General features: G+C 47.2%; 1 protein-coding gene across 5 annotated transcripts in view; it reads left to right on the top strand.

The window, feature by feature from the left end:
• TMEM131 (transmembrane protein 131) overlaps positions 1-23059 on the top strand; it is a 554400-nt gene that overhangs the window by 431492 nt on the left and 99849 nt on the right. For all 5 annotated transcript variants that reach the window (XM_063953320.1, XM_063953322.1, XM_063953321.1 and 2 more), the window contains 5 exons: positions 3094-3202; positions 9904-10012; positions 11974-12127; positions 17878-18048; positions 20169-20279. In XM_063953320.1, the coding sequence (XP_063809390.1) occupies positions 3094-3202; positions 9904-10012; positions 11974-12127; positions 17878-18048; positions 20169-20279 (654 nt within the window). The remainder of the gene's footprint in view (positions 1-3093; positions 3203-9903; positions 10013-11973; positions 12128-17877; positions 18049-20168; positions 20280-23059) is intronic.

Below are 23059 nucleotides of genomic sequence, written 5' to 3'. Positions count from 1 at the left end.
GGTCGGTTGGTCAGGAGTTCAGCAGGTGGACTGCTTGCAGAAAGAAGCTTTTGAGGCTTCTGTTGGATCTGGTGGGAATGGCCCTGTATCGTCTGCCAGATGGCAGCAGGTTGGCCAGGGTGAAGCGGGTCCTTAACTATCCTAGTCACCCGTTTTGTGGCTCTAGACCACAGGTTCTCAAACTCAGTCCTCAGGACCCCACACGGTGCATGTTTTGCAGGTCTCCTCACAAAATCACAAGTGAAATAATTAGCTCCACCTGTGGACCTTTTAAAATGTGTCAGTGAGTAATTACTACACCTGTGCACCTGCTGGGTTACCTGCAAAACATGCACTGTGTGGGGTCCTGAGGACCGAGTTTGAGAACCTATGCTCTAGACAGATACAAATCATAGACAGGGAGAAGGTCCGCTCCGACGATCTTCTCTGCAGACCTGACCACTTTTTGGATCCTGCATTTCTCTCTCTCGCTGGTGGAACTATACCAGACGATTATCGAGGAGCACAGTACAGTTTCTACAATTGCGGAGTAGAAGAGGAGCAGGAGCTTCTGTGGGATGTTGAACTTCTTAAGTTGCCTTAGAAAGAACAGCCTCTGCTGCGCCTTTCCGATGATTGCCTCAGCATTGAGCCCCCAGTTGAGGTCTTGGGGGATTGTGGTCCCCAGGAACTTGAAGGAGTCAACTAGCGACACCACGCTGTCGGCTATAATTAGTTTGGGTACTCCAACTGGCTTCTTCCTAAAGTCCACTACCATCTCAACAGTTTTAAGTGGTTTGAGCTTGAGATTGTTGCAGCTATACCACCGGGCCAACCAGTCAACTTCCCATCTGTACGCCGTTTCTTCCCCATATCTTATCTACTTCCAAGATGGCGCCACAGAAGGATGTCTTGGAGCAGTGCAGCTCCACCAAACTACCCGCTTCCAGACCCCCTTGTCTCCCCCATCCCTTGTCTACCCTTCCCACGAAAGCAACTATCAAGCACAGCAGAGATGTCCTCCTGAGCTGGAGCTCAGCCCCACCACTTACCTTCTGGCTGTCCCCATAGGAGCGGCTTCCGGGGGAATTGGTGGCCCGTGCTGCCATTTCTGCCCTGTATGCTGACGAGCCAGGAGAATGTAGTCTGCCGAGCGGCTGCCACAGCCCTCGGGAATTCAAACTGTGGCGGGCAGGCGGATCGGCTCCCCTGGCGTGGTGCTCTAAGAGTCTGCGGCGATGAGATGATCCCCTCTGGGCGGCGTGGCAGGCCCTTTCCGAGATGTGGCCCCTGCAGGGCGCGACATCCAGGATTCGGGTATGGGACTCCAGGTCGACGACAAAAAGTTCGACACACCTTAGGTCGACGTCAATTGGTCGACATACCTTAGGTCGACATGGACAAAAGGTCGACGGGAACAAGGTCGACATGGAAAAAGGTCGACATGAGTTTTTTATGTTTTTGGGTGTAGTTTTCTTTGTAGTGACCGGGAACCCCAATTAGTGCACCGCGTCCCCTCGCATGGTGCCTTCGCTCCGCTACGCTTCGCTCGGCACAGATTACCGTTCCAATCGTAGTCCACGTGGATCGTTAAGTATGAAAAGGTTCCAAAAAAGAAAAAAATTGTGAAAAACTCATGTCGAGCTTTTTCCATGTCGACCTTGTTCATGTCGACTTTTTGTCCATGTCGACATTTTGCCCATGTCGGCCTAAGGTGTGTCGACCAATTGGTGTCGACCTAAGGTGTCGACATTTTTGTTGTCGACCTGGAGTCCGGATACCCCAGGATTCTCGGGTGGCGGCCCCCGCTGGCTGCTCCATCCAGGCCATCCTGGCCCCTGCTGGCTGCTCCATCCAGGCCATCCTAGCCCCTGGTACTGAACCACCTAAAAGCTGTGACTGGCCCTCAACTAGACCCCCTTCAGTTCGCCTATCGAGCTAATCGGATCATTGAGGATGCTGTCAACCTTGGCCTGCACTACATTCTGCAGCATCTGGACACACCCGGTACCTATGCGATGGTCCTATTTGTCTACTTCAGCTTGGCCTTCAATACAATCGTCCCCAGCATCCTCTACCCCAAACTTCTCCGCTAAGGAGTCCCAGAAGCTACCTGTTCCTGGACTGTAAACTTCCTGACAGATAGAAAACAGGTGGTCAAAGTGGGAGAATTCTCCCAAGCACGGTCCATCAGTACTGGGGCCCCTCAGGTCTGTGTCCTCTCACCCCTGCTCTTCTCTCTGTATACCAGTGACTGCTCCTCGGAGTCTCAGTCAGTTAAGATATGCTTGCAAAACAAGTGTGAGCCATGGAGGCACCACCTCACATTTTACAGGACTTAAAGGATCTGCTGGTAACGTCCTGGTGCCATATACCACAAGACACCTTAGAGGTCTTGTGGAGTCCATGCCTTGTTCGGTCAGAGCTGTTTTGGTCGTTCTTTTACTCCATATGGGCTGTCTCTCTGATATTGCTTATCTTATTGCTCTACACATTCAGTATCACGTAACATTCCCTTGTTCCTATTTGCATTGTATAGTTCTTTTACTATATTATTCTTTTGCTATGTTGCACCATTTTAATATCACTTTGTTAATTTTCTGCATAATGGATAATGGTAATTTGTAATTGATAGTATCATAATGATGGTAATTAGCCATTTTGGTGATGCCTGAAACGTCTGGGGGTTTTTTTCTGATGCTTTAAATAAACACTTTGGTATTTGATAACATGTTGGAGTGCATTTCAAATAGTCCACTGCATCTACTATATCCTGTCACCATCAAGTAAACATGGATTCCAAAGAGTACTTGTATTCACGTAATGAGCTCCATTGGTGGGGTTCTCCTCCATAGGTACTAAATGGCAACACCAAGCTGGTCCCTTTTAAAGTCCACAAAAAAAGGATGGAGGGCACTCACCAGTTTTATGCATGTGTGTGACAGGTCTAATCTCTTCTGTGCTACCCAGGTATTCCTTCTTTTTTTCAAAGAGAGGGGTTTGCAGATGTCTACTTACATAGCATACATCTTTTAAATTCAAACTTTTAGTTATTTGAGATGTTTAGGATGTTCTGGAAATATTTGGAGTAAAAATGGTTGTTTCCTATTTTAGAGTGTACGATCAACACCTCAGAATGACGCAATAACAGTTCACTTCAAACCAATAACATTGAAAGCTTCAGAGAGCAAATACACCAAAGTTGCAAGCATCAGTTTTGATGGTAAGATTGAATCTACAATGATTCCTCGTAAACTGTTTCTAGAAAACGGTTCCTACTATGTTTCATCTCTGCTCTTTAATTCTTCCACAAGCTATATATTTTTTGTGTTTTTTTTTTCTTTTGCTGTTTACACTTCATTAGTGTTTTGGTACCTTTTTCAATTTTTCAGGCCAGTGACATCTGTGTACCAACCTTTTGAAGTGCGCAGGAGTACGTGTAATAGTGGTACTTAACAATACTTTATCTGTGTGTGTTTACTAACTTTCAAGTGCTTAACTTTTGAATAGTTGTCCATTCATTCAAGTTCTGATTACAAAAAAAATGTGAACGCTTATTCTGCATGAGGTACTGTAAACATTGAGTAATGTGGGCCATACGTCTACGACCTGATTCCCTGTTCTGCTGATCAGCGTTCCAATTTGCTGAATGGTTGACATCGATGATAAACGATCTGTCAGGGTATTTGCAAAAAAATATGTTAAAAATCCCTGACTTACCAATCATAACTGTTTTTTTGGACCGAATCAGCAAATTGAGGATTTTCAACATGTTGGATTTCCCCGATCCTCCGACCCAGGCATCGGCCCCTTAAGTTTTGGTTAATTGGAATAAAGCCCTGCTCCATTGAAGAAGGAAGCATTGTTATAATATCCTCCCCAGCATTTGTAATTCCCTGTGGCTGAGGAGAACTGCAATGTGTTATTAGCTACTGCCCTATGTAACTAGCCTGCAGAATTGCACCTGCAGTGTATGCTAGCCACTTGAATGGGGCACCGAAATAGAACTGCTCTGTGTATACTGCTCACCTATGTGTACTAGTTATGATGCATACTCTGTGATGAATATTTCTCTTACGTCCTAGAGGATGCTGGGGACTCCAAAAGGACCATGGGGTATAGACGGGATCCGCAGGAGCTTGGGCACACTAAAAAGACTTAAAACTGGGTGTGAATTGGCTCCTCCCTCTATGCCCCTCCTCCAGACCTCAGTTAGACTTTGTGCCCAGGAGTAACTGGATGCACACTAGGGGAGCTCTACTGAGTTTCTCTAGAAAAATACTTTTGTTAGGTTTTTTATTTTCAGGGAGCCCTGCTGGCTACAGGCTCCCTGCAGCGTGGGAGTGAGGGGAGAGAAGCAGGACCTACTTCTGTGAGTTTTTCAAGGCTCTGCTTCTCGGCTACTGGATACCATTAGCTCCAGAGGGTTCGATCACTTGGTGCGCCTAGCTGCTTGTTCCCGGAGCCACGCCGTCACCCCCTCACAGAAGCCAGAAGTCCGGTGAGTATGAGAAGATCAGAAGACTTCAGGACGGCAGAAGACTTCAGTGACGGAAGGTAAAGCACAGCGGTATCGCTGTGCTCCATGCTCCCACACACATATCACCAACGGTTGTCACTGGGTGCATGGCGCTGGGGGGGGGGGCGCCCTGGGAGGCATATTACTGAAGTTTTGTAAGGGCCCCATATGATTGTGGGTGCCGAGGCACCTTTTACAGACCCCCGCCGGCATTTTACACGAGTTTGAATTTGGCGGGCCGAAGCCGCTGGGAAGGGGGCGGAGCTTCGGTCCGCGGCTCACACGCTCCATTTTCTCCCTGCACCAGACGGAGGGAGAGACGCTGCCGGGACCTCCACGCTGATTTCAAGTAAAGGGGGCATCACCAGAGGGGAGCCGCAGTGGGGTACCAGTCTTTTTGATAATAAGGCAGCGCTGGGTACATATATTCGTGTACCAATATACAGGCGCTGGGGTGTGAGCTGGCATACTCCGTCTCCTCTTCTGGGCTGCATTGTGAGCCTGTCACCTTGCTGGGACGGTTCTGTGTGTGTTGTGTGTCGGTACTACGTGTCGACATGTCGGAGCCTGAATGTTATTCACCAGAGGAGGTTATGGGAGGTGGGGATGCGGGGCTAGATGTAGCACTGTCGACGCAGCCGACTCCTGATTTACTAGCACTCCTTAATACAATAAATTCCAATGTAGCTTCTTTATCTAAGAGGTTAGATAAGTTTGAGTCACAGACGCAGGTGTGGAAAAAGTACATGGAGGAGGCTTTATCTCAGGTACAGACCCCATCCGGGTCCCATAAGAGGCCTTTTACTCAGGTGGGGGATACGGATACCGACACGGACTCTGATTCCGAGGTCGATTTCACTGAGGCTGCGTTACATCCACGATTAGTTAAGAGTATTCAGTACATGATTGTGGCTATAAAGGATGTTTTGCAGATTTCTGATGAACCTGCGGTACAGGAAACAAGGATTTGCTTGTTCAAGGGAAAGAAACCTGAGGTGAAGTTTCACCCCTCTCATGAAATGAATACTCTTTGTGAAAAGGCTTGGGAGTCGCCGGATAAGAAATGGCAGATTCCCAATAGGATTTATATGGCGTATCCTTTCCCCTCTGATGACAGGGAAAAATGGGAGACATCTCCAACTGTTGATAAAGCTCTATCCCGTTTGTCTAAGAAGGTGGCGCTTCCGTCTCCTGACATGGCAGCTCTCAAGGATCCGGCGGATCGCAAGTTGGAGACGTGTCTGAAGTCCATTTTCGCTAATACGGGTGCATTGCTCAGACCTGCTGTGGCGTAGGTATGGGTGAGTAGTGCTATTGCTAAATGGGCTGAGAATTTAGCTAGTGACATGGATACTCTTGATAAAGATAATGTCCTTCTAACTCTCAGTTATATTAAGGACGCTGCGGATTACCTAAAGGACGCTGCAAGGGACGTCTGTCTCTTGGGATCAAGGACCAATGCCATGTCGATATCTGCCATGAGGGCCTTGTGGATCCATCAATGGAATGCTGATGCCGACTCCAAGAGGTCTATGGAAGCTCTACCCTTTAAAGGTACTGTCTTGTTTGGGGACGGCCTGGCGGACTTAGTCTCGACCGCGACTGCGGGTAAGTCCTCTTTTCTTCCTTATGTTCCCACACAACAGAAAAAGGCACCACATCAACAAATGCAGTCCTTTCGTCACAATAAATACAGGCGTGGGAAAGGTTCGTCTTTCCTCGCCTCAAAGGGTAGAGGACGGGGAAGAAAACTTCCTGCAGCCTCAGGCGCACAGGACCAGAAGTCCTCCCCGGCTGCTACCAAGTCCACCGCATGACGCTGGGGCTTCCCTGGGGGAGTCCGGACCGGTGGGGGGCCGTCTTCAGGTATTCAGCCAGGTCTGGATTCAATCAGATCTGGATCCTTGGGTGTTAGAAATCGTGTCTCAAGGATACAAACTGGAGTTTCAGGAGATGCCCCCTCACCGGTTCTTCATTTCGGCATTACCAGTGGTTCTACCGGACAGGGAGGTGGTCCGGGCGGCGATTCAAAAATGTGTCTACAGAAGGTCATTGTTCCCGTCCCTCCGTCCCAGCGGGGGGGGGGGGTTCTACTCAAGCCTCTTTGTGGTACCGAAACCGGACGGTTCGGTCAGACCAATTCTAAATCTAAAATCCCTCAATCCATACGTTAAAAGTCTTCAAGTTCAAGATGGAATCCCTTCGAGCGGTGATTGCCAGCCTGGAGGGGGGGGATTTTATGGCGTCAGTCGACATAAAGGATGCCTACTTACATGTGCCGATATATCCTCCACATCAGGCTTTCCTCAGGTTTGCGATACAGGATTCTCATTACCAATTTCAGACGTTGCCGTTTGGGTTTTCCACGGCTCCGAGGATTTTCACCAAGGTCATGGCAGAAATGATGGTTCTTCTTCGCAAACAAGGGGTTTCAATTATCCCGTACTTGGACGATCTCCTGATAAAGGCGAGGTCCAAGGAACGGTTGCTGAGAAGTGTAGAGTTGTCACTATCGGTTCTGCGACAGCACGGTTGGGTGCTCAATTTGCCGAAATCCCAGTTGATTCCGACCACTCGGCTTCCCTTTCTGGGCATGATTCTGGACACGGACTTACAGAAGGTATTCCTTCCAGAAGAAAAGGCTCGGGAACTGCAGACGATGGTCAGAGAACTTCTGAAGCCGACGAGTGTGTCAATCCATTATTGTACTCGGGTTCTGGGGAAGATGGTTGCGGCGTACGAAGCCATTCCATTTGGCAGATTTCACGCCCGCGTGTTTCAGTGGAACTTGCTGAGCAAATGGTCCGGATCTAATCTACACATTCACCGGAAGATAAGTCTATCTCCCAGAGCCAGAATTTCTCTCCTGTGGTGGCTACAAGCTCATCACCTCCTGGGGGGACGCCGATTCGGTATTTCTGACGACAGATGCAAGTCTCCGGGGCTCGGGCGCAGTCACCCAAGGCAGAAATTTCCAGGGAAAATGGTCGCTCCAGGAAGCCTGTCTCCACATAAATATTCTCGAGTTAAGAGCCATTTACAACGGCCTGCTCCAAGCAAGAAGCCTTCTTAAGGATCGACCGGTCCTGGTACAGTCAGACAACATCACAGCGGTAGCCCATATAAACCGGCAGGGCGGAACGAGGAGCAGAGCGGCAGTGGCGGAGGCCACAAAGAGCCTTCGCTGGGCGGAACAACACGTCAGCGCACTGTCAGCAGTTTTCCTACCGGTGGTGGACAACTGGGAAGCGGATTTCCTCAGCAGACACGACCTCCATACTGGAGAGTGGGCTCTGCACCAAGAGGTATTTGCGGAAGTGACAAGACGCTGGGGAATTCCATTGATAGACATGATGGCGTCTCGGCTCAACAAGAAGCTCCCGAGGTATTGGTCAAGGGACCCACAAGCCACTGCAGTGGACGCCCTGGTGTCTCCGTGGGTCTTCCAGTCGGTGTATGTGTTCCCTCCACTTCCTCTCATTCCAAAGGTGCTGGGGATCATTCGTTGAGCAAGGGTTCAGGCGATTCTCGTCGTTCCAGACTGGCCAAGAAGGGCCTGGTACCCGGATCTTCAGGACTTGCTGGTGGAAGATCCTTGGCCACTTCCTCTAGGAGAGGATCTGTTGTTGCAGGGTCCATGCGTGTTTCCAGACTTACAGCGGCTGCGTTTGACGGCATGGAGGTTGAGCGCCAGATCTTAGCTCGTAAGGGTATTCCCAGGGAAGTCATTCCAACTCTCATTAAGGCTAGGAAAGAGGTTACGGCGAAACACTATCACCGTATCTGGAGGAAGTATGTTTCCTGGTGTGAGCTTAAAAAGGCTCCTGCGGAGGATTTTCACTTGGGTCGTTTTCTCCACTTTTTACAGGCGGGCGTAGATGCAGGCCTGAAATTGGGTTCCATTAAAGTGCAAATTTCGGCTTTGTCTATTTTCTTTCAAATAGAGTTAGCTGCCCTCCCAGAGGTTCAGACCTTTGTGAAGGGTGTAATGCATATCAATCCGCCGTTTGTACCTCCTGTAGCTCCATGGGACCTTGATGTCGTCTTACGGTTTCTCATGTCTTCCTGGTTTGAACCTTGCGTAAGGTTGAGTTGAAATTTCTCACTTGGAAGGTCGTTATGCTTTTGGCGCTGGCATCTGCCAGGCGAGTATCGGAATTGGCAGCTTTATCTCATAAGAGCCCGTACTTGATTTTTCATTCGGATAGGGCGGAATTGAGGACTCGTCAACAATTTCTACCGAAGGTGGTTTCTTCATTTCACATTAACCAACCTATTGTGGTTCCGGTAGCTACGGAAGAGGTGGCGATTCCAAAATCTCTGGATGTTGTAAGAGCGTTGAAAGTATATGTTTCTAGGACAGCTGTTACTAGGAAAACTGAAGCGTTGTTTGTTTTGTATGCAGCCAACAAGATTGGTCATCCCGCTTCAAAACAGACTATTGCACGCTGGATTTGTAGTACGATCCAGCAGGCTCATTCTTCGGTAGGACTGCCGGTGCCGAATCGGTTAAAGCCCATTCTACCAGGAAAGTGGGCTCATCTTGGGCGGCTGCCCGAGGTGTCTCGGCGCTACAGCTTTGCCGAGCAGCTACTTGGTCGGGTTCGAACATTTTTGCTAAGTTCTATAAGTTTGATACCCTGGCCGATGAGGACCTGGCGTTTGCTCAGTCGGTGCTGCAGAGTCGTCCGCACTCTACCGTCCGTTCTGGAGCTTTGCTATAAACCCCATGGTCCTTTTGGAGTCCCCAGCATCCTCTAGGACGTAAGAGAAAACAGGATTTTGGTACTCACCGTTAAATCCTTTTCTCCTAGTCCGTAGAGGAATATGGGCGCCCGTCCCAGTGCGGACTATTACTTGCAGTGTGTTTTCTTACTGGTTAAGTTATTTTGTAAACGAGTTGTGTATTGGTTTGTTGCAGCTGGTTGCTGGAGTTTTATGCATACTGTTATCTGGTTTGGCGTTATTCCGGTTGTACGGTATGTTTATGGTGTGGGCTGGTAGTTTGGTAGCCCTTAGTTAAAACAAAAATCTTTCCTTGTACTGTCCGTCTCTCCTGGGCACAGTTCCTATAACTGAGGTCTGGAGGAGGGGTATAGAGGGAGGAGCCAGTTCACACCCAGTTTTAAGTCTTTTTAGTGTGCCCAAGCTCCTGCGGATCCCGTCTGTACCCCATGGTCATTTTGGAGTCCCCAGCATCCTCTACGGGCTAGGAGAAAAGGATTTAACGAGGAGTACAAAATCCTGTTTTATATATATATATATATATATATATATATATATTTATATATATATATATATATATATATATATATATATATATATATATATAAAAATTTTATCTTGTTTGTCTTCTTTCTTCAAGTTGTAGTTTAAACACTTGAAAAATTATTTTATTTTTATAGCGTCAAAAGCAAAGAGATCATCACAGTTTTCTGGAAAAATTACAGTTAAGGCAAAAGAGAAGAGTTACTCAAAGCTAGAAATTCCATATCAAGCAGAAGTATTAGATGGGTAAGTAACTGTCCTCATTATTTTCTTCCACATTCTGCAAACTAAAAGGATCATAATGGATATATAGAAGTAAAACCGAGAAAGTATATCCAGTGTTTTACATAATAAATGTAAGTGGTGAGCTTTCTTACAGAGAGATTTACAAAATAATGCTTTTAAAATACACACATTTTCCATGAAGGTGCTGCAGTACTGCCACAGTCACACTACCCTATGCATATAAGCATTACATCCTAGTACACTTCAGTGTTTGCAGGGTGAGTGTAGGTGCTCCACAAAGTGCTTGCACTTATAAGCCTATGTGCACCACAATAAATGGGTACTTAATGTACATGCAAATATACACTAGTCTGTTGGTAATGATAATAAAACATAATACGACATTGCTGTTTTCTGGTTGTTATTCGCTCGATGAAAACAAGTTTTGTATGACTCGCTTCTTAAGGGCCCTATACACACTACAGCGACATATCGCATACGATTTCCCTTGAACCGCCTGGCAGCCTCCAGGGAGGCAGGATCGCATAGAATACATCGGATGCGGTCCTTTTGCATACGATGTATCTTATGCGATCCCAGCCATGCCTGCGCGAACTAACATATCACGAGTGCAGCACTAACGACCTAGGGGCTCCGATCCGATGCTCACGGGAGCACAGATCGGATGTAAAACACATCCGATTTGCCACTTTCCATCCGATTTATCGACTTGAAATCGGGCATTATCGTTCTAGTGTGCATGAGGCCCTTTACAGTGCTCTGGCACTACATACACACTCTTAGGTGTCTTCTGTAAGTGGGGGAACTCGTGCCAAGAGTCCGGGGATACAAAAAGGAACTAATAGATGTTTCCACTGTGTTAACACAGTACGATTTGATTTTTGTCTTAAGGCTGATCATTATTTTATTTTAAGTTTGTGAGGCAGTGAAAACATCTGTTGCTTCTCTATAGTTCATGTCCACATTAAAAAAACAAGTGCAAATTGTGCTAGGTGCATTTCGCTAGGGTCGTGGTACCTTGTGTAGTCATTAGTTCTCTTCTGAACATCTGTATGGGTGCGGATTATTATAGCTACACTAAAAAGGTCTACAGTCATTAAGTCTATCATTGATGGTAGACAGGCATTAGGTCGACAGGTTAAAATGGTCGACACAAAAAAGGTAGACACTTTTTTGGTGGGGGTGTTTTGTCACTTTTCTTTAACAAACAAGCCCCATTAGTATACCACATCCCCTCGCATGGCTCGCTGTGTGTCGGCCAATGTTACTATCCCCAATCGTAGTCCACGTGAATGGGAAAGTATGAAAATGTTGAATAAAAAGAAAAGAAAAAACTTGTCGACAATTTTCATGTCGACCTTTTGACCCTGTCACCCTAATGCATGTCTACCATAAGTGGTAGACATATTGGGTGTAATTCAAATGTTTGAAAAGTCGGTTGGGTGTCTGTTTTTTCCTATCTGATACACAGGAAAAAACAGACTCCCAACTGACTTTTCAAAAATTTGAATCTCCCCCACTGACTGTAGACCTTTTTAGTGTAGATCTATAGTCCGGATACCCATCTAAATGTTGCCACCTGTAGCAAATAGGATCACCGGAATCCTTAATGCATTGTCTTGTGCCTTGATGTGTGTGTGTAAGGGAAAGCATTGCTACATGTGACAGTGGCATTATCTATGAGCTATATGAAGGGGAATAGACACCAGCAGAAAGGCAATGACTGACGGTCCGATACAGGCAAGAACACAGGGTCCACAACAGTGCATAGTATTAATAGGCAACATTTGCCAAACTGAAGTGGGAAGATTGTGCTGTGACATGCATCTCTGTTTAAAATTATTAGTTCATTAAAATATCTCCAACATGTTTGTATTATAAATACCAAATACAGTTGATTTTGTTCCTTATTCAGAACATACATGAAATAATGGGTTTCTTTGTGATTATTTTGGACTCAGGTACTTGGGGTTTGATCATGCAGCGACCTTATTTCACATCCGTGATAGTCCATCTGATCCAGTGGAGAGACCCATCTTCTTGACGAACACCTTTCCTTTTGCTGTATTCCTTCATGATGTCTTGTTACCTACAGATGCAATGACCATGTTTAAAGTATGTCTGATTATCCGTTAACAAAGTGATGTAATCAACTTACATATTATATTTTTCTTTTCTCTGACGTCCTAGTGGATGCTGGGAACTCCGTAAGGACCATGGGGAATAGCGGCTCCGCAGGAGACTGGGCACAAAAGAAAAGCTTTAGGACTACCTGGTGTGCACTGGCTCCTCCCCCTATGACCCTCCTCCAAGCCTCAGTTAGATTTTTGTGCCCGACCGAGCAGGGTGCAATCTAGGGGGCTCTCCTGAGCTCTTTAGAAAAAAGATAGTTTTAGGTTTTTTATTTTCAGTGAGACCTGCTGGCAACAGGCTCACTGCATCGAGGGACTAAGGGGAGAAGAAGCGAACCTGCCTGCTTGCAGCCAGCTTGGGCTTCTTAGGCTACTGGACACCATTAGCTTCAGAGGAACCGAACACAGGCCCAGCCTCGGAGTCCGGTCCCGGAGCCGCGCCGCCGGCCCCCTTACAGAGCCAGAAGCAAGAAGAGGTCCGGAAAATCGGCGGCAGAAGACATCAGTCTTCAACAAGGTAGCGCACAGCACTGCAGCTGTGCGCCATTGCTCCTCATGCACACCTCACACTGCGGTCACTGATGGGTGCAGGGCGCCCTGAGCAGCAATAAAAACACCTTGGCTGGCAATAATACATCACATATAACCCCCAGGGCTATATGGATGTATATTAACCCCTGCCAGATTCCAGAAAAAAGCGGGAGAAAAGTCCGCCGAGAAGGGGGCGGAGCCTATCTCCTCAGCACACAGGCGCCATTTTCCCTCACAGCTCCGCTGGAAGGACGTCTCCCTGACTCTCCCCTGCAGTCCTGCACTACAGAAAAGGGTAAAACAAGAGGGGGGGGCACTAATTAGGCGCAGTAATAATATAAACAGCAGCTATAAGGGGAAAAACACTCTGTATAGTGTTATCCCAGTATATATATATAGCGCTCTGGTGTGTGCTGGCATACTCTCCCTCTGTCTCCCCAAAGGGCTAGTGGGGTCCTGTCCTCTATCAGAGCATTCCCTGTGTGTGTGCTGTGTGTCGGTACGATTGTGTCGACATGTATGAGGAGGAAAATGATGTGGAGGCGGAGCAATTGCCTGTAATGGAGATGTCACCCCCTAGGGAGTCGACACCTGAGTGGATGGGCTTATGGAAGGAATTAAGTGACAGTGTCAGCTCTTTACAAAAGACGGTTGATGACATGAGACAGCCGGCTACTCAGCTTGTGCCTGTCCAGGCGTCTCAAAGACCATCAGGGGCTCTAAAACGCCCGTTACCTCAGATGGCAGATACAGACGCCGACACGGATACTGACTCCAGTGTCGACGATGAAGAGACGAATGTGACTTCCAGTAGGGCCACACGTTACATGATTGAGGCAATGAAAAATGTTTTACACATTTCTGATAGTACAAGTACCACTAAAAAGTGTATTATGTTTGGTGAGAAAAAACTACCTGTAGTTTTTCCTGCATCTGAAGAATTAAATGAAGTGTGTGATGAAGCGTGGGTTTCCCCCGATAAAAAACTGATAATTCCTAAAAGGTTATTGGCATCATACCCCTTCCCGCCAGAGGATAGGGCACGTTGGGAAACACTCCCTAGGGTGGATAAAGCGCTCACACGCTTGTCTAAACAGGTGGCACTACCGTCTCCTGATACGGCCGCCCTAAAGGAACCTGCTGACAGAAAGCAGGAGAATATCCTAAAATGTATATACACTCACACGGGTGTTATACTGCGACCAGCAATCGCCTCAGCCTGGATGTGCAGTGCTGGGGTGGCTTGGTCGGATTCCCTGACTGAAAATATTGATACCCTAGATAGGGACAGTATATTACTGACTATAGAGCATTTAAAAGATGCATTTTTATATATGCGTGATGCACAGAGGGATATTTGCCGACTGGCATCAAGAGTAAGTGCGCTGTCCATTTCTGCCAGAAGAGGGTTATGGACGCGGCAGTGGTCAGGTGATGCGGATTCCAAAAGGCATATGGAAGTATTGCCTTATAAAGGGGAGGAGTTATTTGGGGTAGGTCTATCAGACCTAGTGGCCACGGCAACTGCTGGGAAATCCACATTTTTACCCCAGGTAGCCTCTCAACATAAGAAGACGCCGTATTATCAGGCGCAGTCCTTTCGGCCCCATAAGGGCAAGCGGGCAAAAGGCTCCTCATTTCTGCCCCGTGGCAGAGGGAGAGGAAAAAGGCTGCAGCAAACAGCCAGTTCCCAGGAACCAGAAGCCCTCTCCCGCTTCTGCCAAGTCCTCAGCATGACGCTGGGGCTTTACAAGCGGACTCAGGCACGGTGGGGGCCCGTCTCAAGAATTTCAGCGCGCAGTGGGCTCACTCACAAGTGGACCCCTGGATCCTTCAGGTGGTATCTCAAGGGTACAAATTGGAATTTGAGACGTCTCCCCCTCGCCGTTTCCTAAAGTCTGCTTTACCGACGTCTCCCTCCGACAGGGAGGCGGTATTGGAAGCTATTCACAAGCTGTATTCTCAGCAGGTGATAATCAAGGTACCCCTCCTGCAACAGGGAAAGGGGTATTATTCCACGCTGTTTGTGGTACCGAAGCCGGACGGTAAATCTGAAATCCTTGAACACTTACATACAGAGATTCAAATTCAAGATGGAGTCACTCAGAGCGGTGATTGCGAACCTGGAAGAAGGGGATTATATGGTGTCTCTGGACATCAAGGATGCTTACCTCCATGTCCCAATTTACCCTTCTCTCCAAGGGTACCTCAGGTTTGTGGTACAGAACTGCCACTATCAGTTTCAGACGCTGCCGTTTGGATTGTCCACGGCACCCCGGGTCTTTACCAAAGTAATGGCCGAAATGATGATACTCCTCCGAAGGAAAGGAGTTTTAATTATCCCTTACTTGGACGATCTCCTGATAAGGGCAAGATCCAGGGAACAGTTGGTAGTCGGGGTAGCACTATCTCAAGTAGTGTTGCGGCAGCACGTTTGGATTCTCAATATCCCAAAATCGCAGCTGATCCCGACGACGCGTCTTCTATTCCTAGGGATGATCCTGGACACAGTCCAGAAAAAGGTGTTTCTCCCGGAGGAGAAAGCCAGGGAGTTATCCGAGCTAGTCAGAAACCTCCTAAAACCAGGCCAAGTCTCAGTGCATCAATGCACAAGGGTCCTGGGAAAAATGGTGGCTTCTTGCGAAGCAATCCCATTCGGCAGATTCCACGCAAGAACATTCCAGTGGGACCTGCTGGACAAATGGTCCGGATCGCATCTTCAGATGCATCGGCGGATAACCCTGTCACCAAGGACAAGGGTGTCTCTCCTGTGGTGGTTGCAGAGTGCTCATCTTCTAGAGGGCCGCAGATTCGGCATTCAGGACTGGGTCCTGGTGACCAAAGATGCCAGCCTGCGAGGCTGGGGAGCAGTCACACAGGGAAGAAATTTCCAGGGCTTGTGGTCAAGCCTGGAGACATCACTTCACATAAATATCCTGGAGTTAAGGGCCATTTACAATGCTCTAAGCCAAGCAAGACCTCTGCTTCAGGGTCAGCCGGTGCTGATCCAGTCGGACAACATCACGGCAGTCGCCCACGTAAACAGACAGGGCGGCACAAGAAGCAGGAGGGCAATGGCAGAAGCTGCAAGGATTCTTCGCTGGGCGGAAAATCATGTGATAGCACTGTCAGCAGTGTTCATTCCGGGAGTGGACAACTGGGAAGCAGACTTCCTCAGCAGGCACGACCTTCACCCGGGAGAGTGGGGACTTCACCCAGAAGTCTTCCACATGATTGTAAACCGTTGGGAAAAACCAAAGGTGGACATGATGGCGTCCCGCCTCGACAAAAAACTGGACAGGTATTGCGCCAGGTCAAGGGACCCTCAGGCAATAGCTGTGGACGCTCTGGTAACACCGTGGGTGTACCAGTCAGTGTATGTGTTCCCTCCTCTGCCTCTTATACCCAAGGTACTGAGAATTATAAGACGGAGAGGAGTAAGAACTATACTCGTGGCTCCGGATTGGCCAAGAAGGACTTGGTACCCGGAACTTCAAGAGATGCTCACAGAGGACCCGTGGCCTCTACCTCTAAGAAGGGACCTGCTCCAGCAAGGACCCTGTCTGTTCCAAGACTTACCGCGGCTGCGTTTGACGGCATGGCGGTTGAACGCCGTATCCTGAAGGAAAAAGGCATTCCGGAGGAAGTCATCCCTACCCTGATCAAAGCCAGGAAGGATGTAACCGCAAAGCATGATCACCGTATTTGGCGAAAATATGTTGCGTGGTGCAAGGCCAGTAAGGCCCCAACGGAGGAATTTCAACTGGGTCGATTCCTGCATTTCCTGCAAACAGGAGTGTCTATGGGCCTCAAATTGGGATCCATTAAGGTTTAGATTTCGGCCCTGTCGATTTTCTTCCAGAAAGAACTGGCTTCAGTTCCTGAAGTTCAGACGTTTGTCAAGGGGGTGCTGCATATACAGCCTCCTTTTGTGCCTCCAGTGGCACCTTGGGATCTCAATGTAGTTTTGGGGTTCCTCAAATCACATTGGTTTGAACCGCTTAAATCTGTGGATTTAAAATATCTCACATGGAAAGTGGTCATGCTGTTGGCCCTGGCTTCGGCCAGGCGCGTGTCAGAATTGGCAGCTTTATCCTGTAAAAGCCCTTATCTGATTTTCCATTCGGACAGGGCGGAATTGAGGACTCGTCCTCAGTTTCTCCCTAAGGTGGTGTCAGTGTTTCACCTGAACCAGCCTATTGTGGTGCCTGCGGCTACTAGGGACTTGGAGGACTCCAAGTTGCTAGACGTTGTCAGGGCCCTGAAAATATATGTTTCCAGGACGGCTGGAGTCAGAAAATCTGACTCGCTGTTTATCCTGTACGCACCCAACAAGCTGGGTGCTCCTGCTTCTAAGCAGACCATTGCGCGCTGGATCTGTAGTACAATTCAGCTTGCGCATTCTGTGGCAGGCCTGCCACAGCCAAAATCTGTAAATGCCCACTCCACAAGGAAGGTGGGCTCATCCTGGGCGGCTGCCCGAGGGGTCTCGGCGTTTCAACTTTGCCGAGCTGCTACTTGGTCAGGGTCAAATACCTTTGTAAATTTTACAAATTTGACACTCTGGCTGAGGAGGACCTTGAGTTCTCTCATTCGGTGCTGCAGAGTCATCCGCACTCTCCCACCCGTTTGGGAGCTTTGGTATAATCCCCATGGTCCTTACGGAGTTCCCAGCATCCACTAGGACGTCAGAGAAAATAAGAATTTACTTACCGATAATTCTATTTCTCGGAGTCCGTAGTGGATGCTGGGCGCCCATCCCAAGTGCGGATTATCTGCAATACTTGTACATAGTTATTGTTAACAATTCGGGTTATTGTTGTTGTGAGCCATCTATCCAGAGGCTCCTCTGTTATCATGCTGTTAACTGGGTTCATATCACAGGTTGTACGGTGTGATTGGTGTGGCTGGTTGAGTCTTACCCGGGATTCAAAATCCTTCCTTATTGTGTACGCTCGTCCGGGCACAGTATCCTAACTGAGGCTTGGAGGAGGGTCATAGGGGGAGGAGCCAGTGCACACCAGGTAGTCCTAAAGCTTTTCTTTTGTGCCCAGTCTCCTGCGGAGCCGCTATTCCCCATGGTCCTTACGGAGTTCCCAGCATCCACTACGGACTACGAGAAATAGAATTATCAGTAAGTAAAATCTTATTTTTTCTTACAGTTCTTTACTTATTTTCTGTCCCCTTGTCTCCTAATTGCAGGTCCAGAATTTCTCTTCACATGTGTTACTTCCTCCTGGGGAATCTAGATATATATTCTCACTTATGTTCACACCTTCAGCGTTCTCTGTCCATATAGACAGTAATATATTACTGATTACCAATGCATCTAAATTCCATCTTCCTGTAAGAGCGTACACAGGTTTTCTAGATGTGAGTATTATTTAGTATACTACATTGCACTTTTGTAGGTCAGCTCGCTACTACCTTGTTAATAAACCATGCAGTGGAATATTGGAAATGTATTCCATATTTTTACCCTTGGAAGAATCGCTGGAAGTGCAAGATGCTGGCCGATCTCGGACGTTTTTTTTAAAGGGGCAATCACATACAAGGCATGGGTTTGGCTTGTCAGTGATTGCCCATTTTAAAAAAAACGTTTAAGATCTGCCGGAATCTTGCACCTCCAGCCATCGGAGGCGTCATTACATCCAGCCCCCTATGTCCTACCATTTGTTCAGTTGAATCACTTGCTTATTATAAGATGCGTACAAAAATGTGCTGTAAGCCTTTGTATCAGATAAGATTGTGTCTGGCTTTCCAGAATAGTTCATAAAATGATAACATTTAAGAAGTTGCTATGTGTTACAACACTGTTTTATTTCTTTTGCACGAGCTCAACTTTTCGTAAATGTTCTTTTAGAGTAATTAATGCAATTTATACCTGAATTGGTGATGTATATCTTGTCAGGAGTTAAGTTAAATCACCATTTTATTCATTTGTGTCACTGAGCAAATAATGTGTCACTGAGCAAATAATGTGTTGAATTAGGAATCAGTATTTTTGTATGTATTTGTAATTCGTATGGTAAGTGAAAGACCAGATGCATGTACTATTACACTATGGGTCTGGATGTATCAAAATAATTTATAGGCAACAGCTGTTTCCCTTGGCTTCACCTGCATTTAAGTAGCTTCTGCTGATAATTATTAAGGTGGTGTTAGCTGTATGGTGGCACCCCTAAATGTTTTCAGTGAGTTGTTTACATGAGGCCTGAGCGACCAGCTGCCTGCACCCACCACTCGTCCCGAAGGATTGCCATTAGCCATGTCTTCCACCACCACTCGCCCTGAGGCTGCATGACCCTGCGCACAATTAGCTTTTGTATTTATATTCTAAAAGTTCTGCTGTACAAAGTAGGGATGTGGTCAATATACCGCCTGTCGGGATCCCGGCGTTCGGGATCCCGACACACCGGAATCCTGACAGAAGCCCGGTATTCCGCCTCAGTTGGTGGTCCATGCCACCAACCGAGGGGGAATAGTGTTGTGGCGAGCAAAGCATCGCCACCGGTCTCGAAGAATGGCAAGCACAGGGGAATCGCAGGCGGGATCCCATACTGAATCCTAAAGTACAGTACAGTACAGATGTGTCCTCTTATAATTTGGCTAAAGTTGCACCAAATATCTTCACTTTGCGTGCTAGGGTTTGTGCGACTCAGCCATGCCTTGTGTGCTATTCACTCAAAAGGTGTGTCTTACTCGCACTGCTAAAACAAACATGAGCAATTAAAACTACATTGCAAGGGTACACTGACCAAATGGGTTGTTGCAGAACTTGTACATCTATTTGCTACTACGTCTAATTCTTCCTGCTGCATTCCGTTATGCTTCATCTGTGCTTTGTGCTACAACAATTCCTGTGCATGAAACATTGCAGCCTAGCATCTCTGGTACACTGTTAGTGGCTGTGTCTACGATTCGAAAAAGGTTTGGTGCGTTACTAGTGTTGGAGCATTTAAGTTGCCCGGGCTGTATCGCACCATATGACACAAATGCAAGAGTTATAAGAGGACCAAAAAATGACAGAAGCTGGTTGTTTGGAACTTTATCTCTCTACACTTTCTCTCTCCAGAATTTGATAAATTTCCCCCTGTAGATACTTAATGCAAAGAGTAAGATTTAAAGGTCCTGATTATTTAAGGAACACCAATGTATATGCATGATACGGTAGATTCATGTTCTTGATCTGCGCTATTTTTTTTCTGAAACAATTCCTACTTTATGACGTGTGTTTGCAAGTGCCTGATTGACAACTGGTGTTTTTCATTGTTTATAATAATGGAGTGTTTGGTATTTGTAGTTGCAGAACTGGTTTGTGATTATTCTTCTGAAAATACAAAATGTTGTTAAATGCTTCTATTTATGTTCCAGTGTATTTCAAGCTATAGCTATTCACCCTCTCCTTGCTATGTCATAGCACAGCTGGATCATTATTTTTTCGTTTTAAAACATCTCAACTTTTATTTATTTATTTTTTTATGTCTCTGCAGTACTTTGCTTTACCTCCTAAACCAGAAGAACGTTTTTTAGATTTTGGAATTCTTAGTGCTGCAGAATCCAGTAGTCTTCTCATTGCTATTATAAACAACAACCCTATAGAGGTGAGTGATGGATGCTGACCTGTCAGTGTGTGATTGTTTTATCCTGCTCAGGTAATGTTTATAGTCCTGCATGTGATTACCTTTAACCACCGTGACACATAATATTGTAATATGATATCTCGCTACAAATGGTAGCCTATGAATGCACTTTTGGAATCCGATATAGTACTTTTATTGGAGGCAGCCATTTTGTGGGCAGATCTGATATTCCTGAGCATCTGCCTATATATTAAGTAGGAATGTATGACCACATTGATGCAGTCAATGAGTCACTGGTAAATTGATATGCTCCATATGAGTATTGGTTTGACCCCAAAAATAGTTGATTGTGGCCTTGTGGTGATGGGGCTCTTTGAGCTTTTATATTGTATAGCATTTGCTTCCAAGATAATGATATTTAAGGAACGGAAGTACATTTTTCTTAGTGTCTTAGTGTTACAAAATACTTTGCTTAACATATATATTTCTCTAACGTCCTAGTGGATGCTGGGGACTCCGTCAGGACCATGGGGAATAGCGGCTCCGCAGGAGACAGGGCACAAAAGCAAGCTTTTAGGATCACATGGTGTGTACTGGCTCCTCCCCCTATGACCCTCCTCCAAGCCTCAGTTAGGTTTTTGTGCCCGGCCGAGAAGGGTGCAATCTAGGTGGCTCTCTTAAAGAGTTACTTAGAAAAAGTTTTTACTTTCTTTATTTTCAGTGAGTCCTGCTGGCAACAGGCTCACTGCATCGAGGGACTTAGGGGAGAGATTTTCAACTCACCTGCGTGCAGGATGGATTGGATTCTTAGGCTACTGGACATAGCTCCAGAGGGAGTCGGAACACAGGGCTCGCCCTGGGGTTCGTCCCGGAGCCGCGCCGCCGACCCCCCTTGCAGACGCTGAAGATGAAGAGGTCCGGAACCAGGCGGCAGAAGACTCTCAGTCTTCATCAGGTAGCGCACAGCACTGCAGCTGTGCGCCATTGTTGTCAGCACACTTCACACAGCGGTCACGGAGGGTGCAGGGCGCTGGGGGGGGGCGCCCTGGGCAGCAATGTATAATACCTGTATGGCGAAAAATACATCACATATAGCCCTTGAGGCTATATGGATGTATTTAACCCCTGCCAGATATCTAAAACTCCGGAGAAGAAGCCCGCCGAAAAGGGGGCGGGGCCTATTCTCCTCAGCACACAGCGCCATTTTCCCTCACAGAAAGGCTGGTGGGAAGGCTCCCATGCTCTCCCCTGCACTGCACTACAGAAACAGGGTTAAAACAGAGAGGGGGGGCACTGATTTGGCGATATGTATATATATTAAAATGCTATAAGGGAGGAACACTTATATAAAGGTTGTCCCTGGATAATTATAGCGTTTTGGTGTGTGCTGGCAAACTCTCCCTCTGTCTCCCCAAAGGGCTAGTGGGTCCTGTCCTCTATCAGAGCATTCCCTATGTGTGTGCTGTATGTCGGTACGTGTGTGTCGACATGTATGAGGAAAATATTGGTGAGGAGGCGGAGCAAATTGCCTGTAATGGTGATGTCACTCTCTAGGGAGTCGACACCGGAATGGATGGCTTATTTATGGAAATTACGTGACAATGTCAACACGCTGCAAGCCGGTTGACGACATGAGAGGGCCGGCGAACAAATTAGTATCTGTCCAGGCGTCTCAAACACCGTCAGGGGCTGTAAAATGCCCATTTACCTCAGTCGGTCGACACAGACCCAGACACGGACACTGATTTCAGTGTCGACGGTGAAGAAACAAACGTATTTTCTTTTAGGGCCACACGTTAAGGGCAATGAAGGAGGTGTTACATATTTCTGATACTCCAAGTACCACAAATAAGGGTATTATGTAGGGTGTGAATAAACTACTTGTAGTTTTTCCTGAATCAGATAAATTAAATGAAGTGTGTGATGATGCGTGGGTTTCCCCCGATAGAAAATTATTGGCGGTATACCCTTTCCCGCCAGAAGTTAAGGCGCGGTGGGAAACACCCCTCAGGGTGGATAAGGCGCTCACACGCTTATCAGAACAAGTGGCGGTACCATCTACGGATAGGGCCGTACTTAAGGAGCCAGCTGATAGGAGGCTGAAAAATATCCTAAAAAGTATACACACACATGCTGGTGTTATACTGCGACCAGCGATCGCCTCAGCCTGGATGTGCAGAGCTGAGGTGGCTTGGTCGGATTCCCTGACTAAAAATATTGATACCTTTGACAGGGACAGTATTTTATTGACTATAGAGCATTTAAAGGATGCATTTCTATATATGCGAGATGCGCAGAGGGATATTTGCACTCTGGCATCAAGAGTAAATGCGATGTCCATATCTGCAAGAAGATGTTTATGGACACGACAGTGGTCAGGTGATGCAGATTCCAAACGGCACAAAGATGTATTGCCGTATAAAGGGGAGGAGTTATTTGGGGTCGGTCCATGGGACCTGGTGGTCAGGGCAACTGCTGGAAAATCCACCGTTTTTTACCCTAAGTCACATCTCTGCAGAAAAAGACACCGTCTTTTCAGCCTCAGTCCTTTCGTCCCTATAAGAGTCATATCTGCCCAGGGATAGAGGAAAGGGAAGAAGACTGCAGCAGGCAGCCCATTCCCAGGAACAGAAGCCCTCCACCGCTTCTACCAAGTTCTCAGCATGACGCTGGGACCGTACAGGACCCCTGGATCCTACAAGTAGTATCCAAGGGGTACAGATTGGAATGTCGAGTGTTTTCCCCCCTCGCAGGTTCCTGTAGTCTGCTGTACCAATGTCTCCCTCCGACAGGGAGGCAGT

The sequence above is a fragment of the Pseudophryne corroboree genome, chromosome 2 (assembly GCF_028390025.1).
Source record: "Pseudophryne corroboree isolate aPseCor3 chromosome 2, aPseCor3.hap2, whole genome shotgun sequence".
NCBI classification, from domain to species: domain Eukaryota; kingdom Metazoa; phylum Chordata; class Amphibia; order Anura; family Myobatrachidae; genus Pseudophryne; species Pseudophryne corroboree.
Note: the sequence above shows the minus strand (reverse complement) of the source record. Positions and strands in the feature narration are given on the sequence as shown.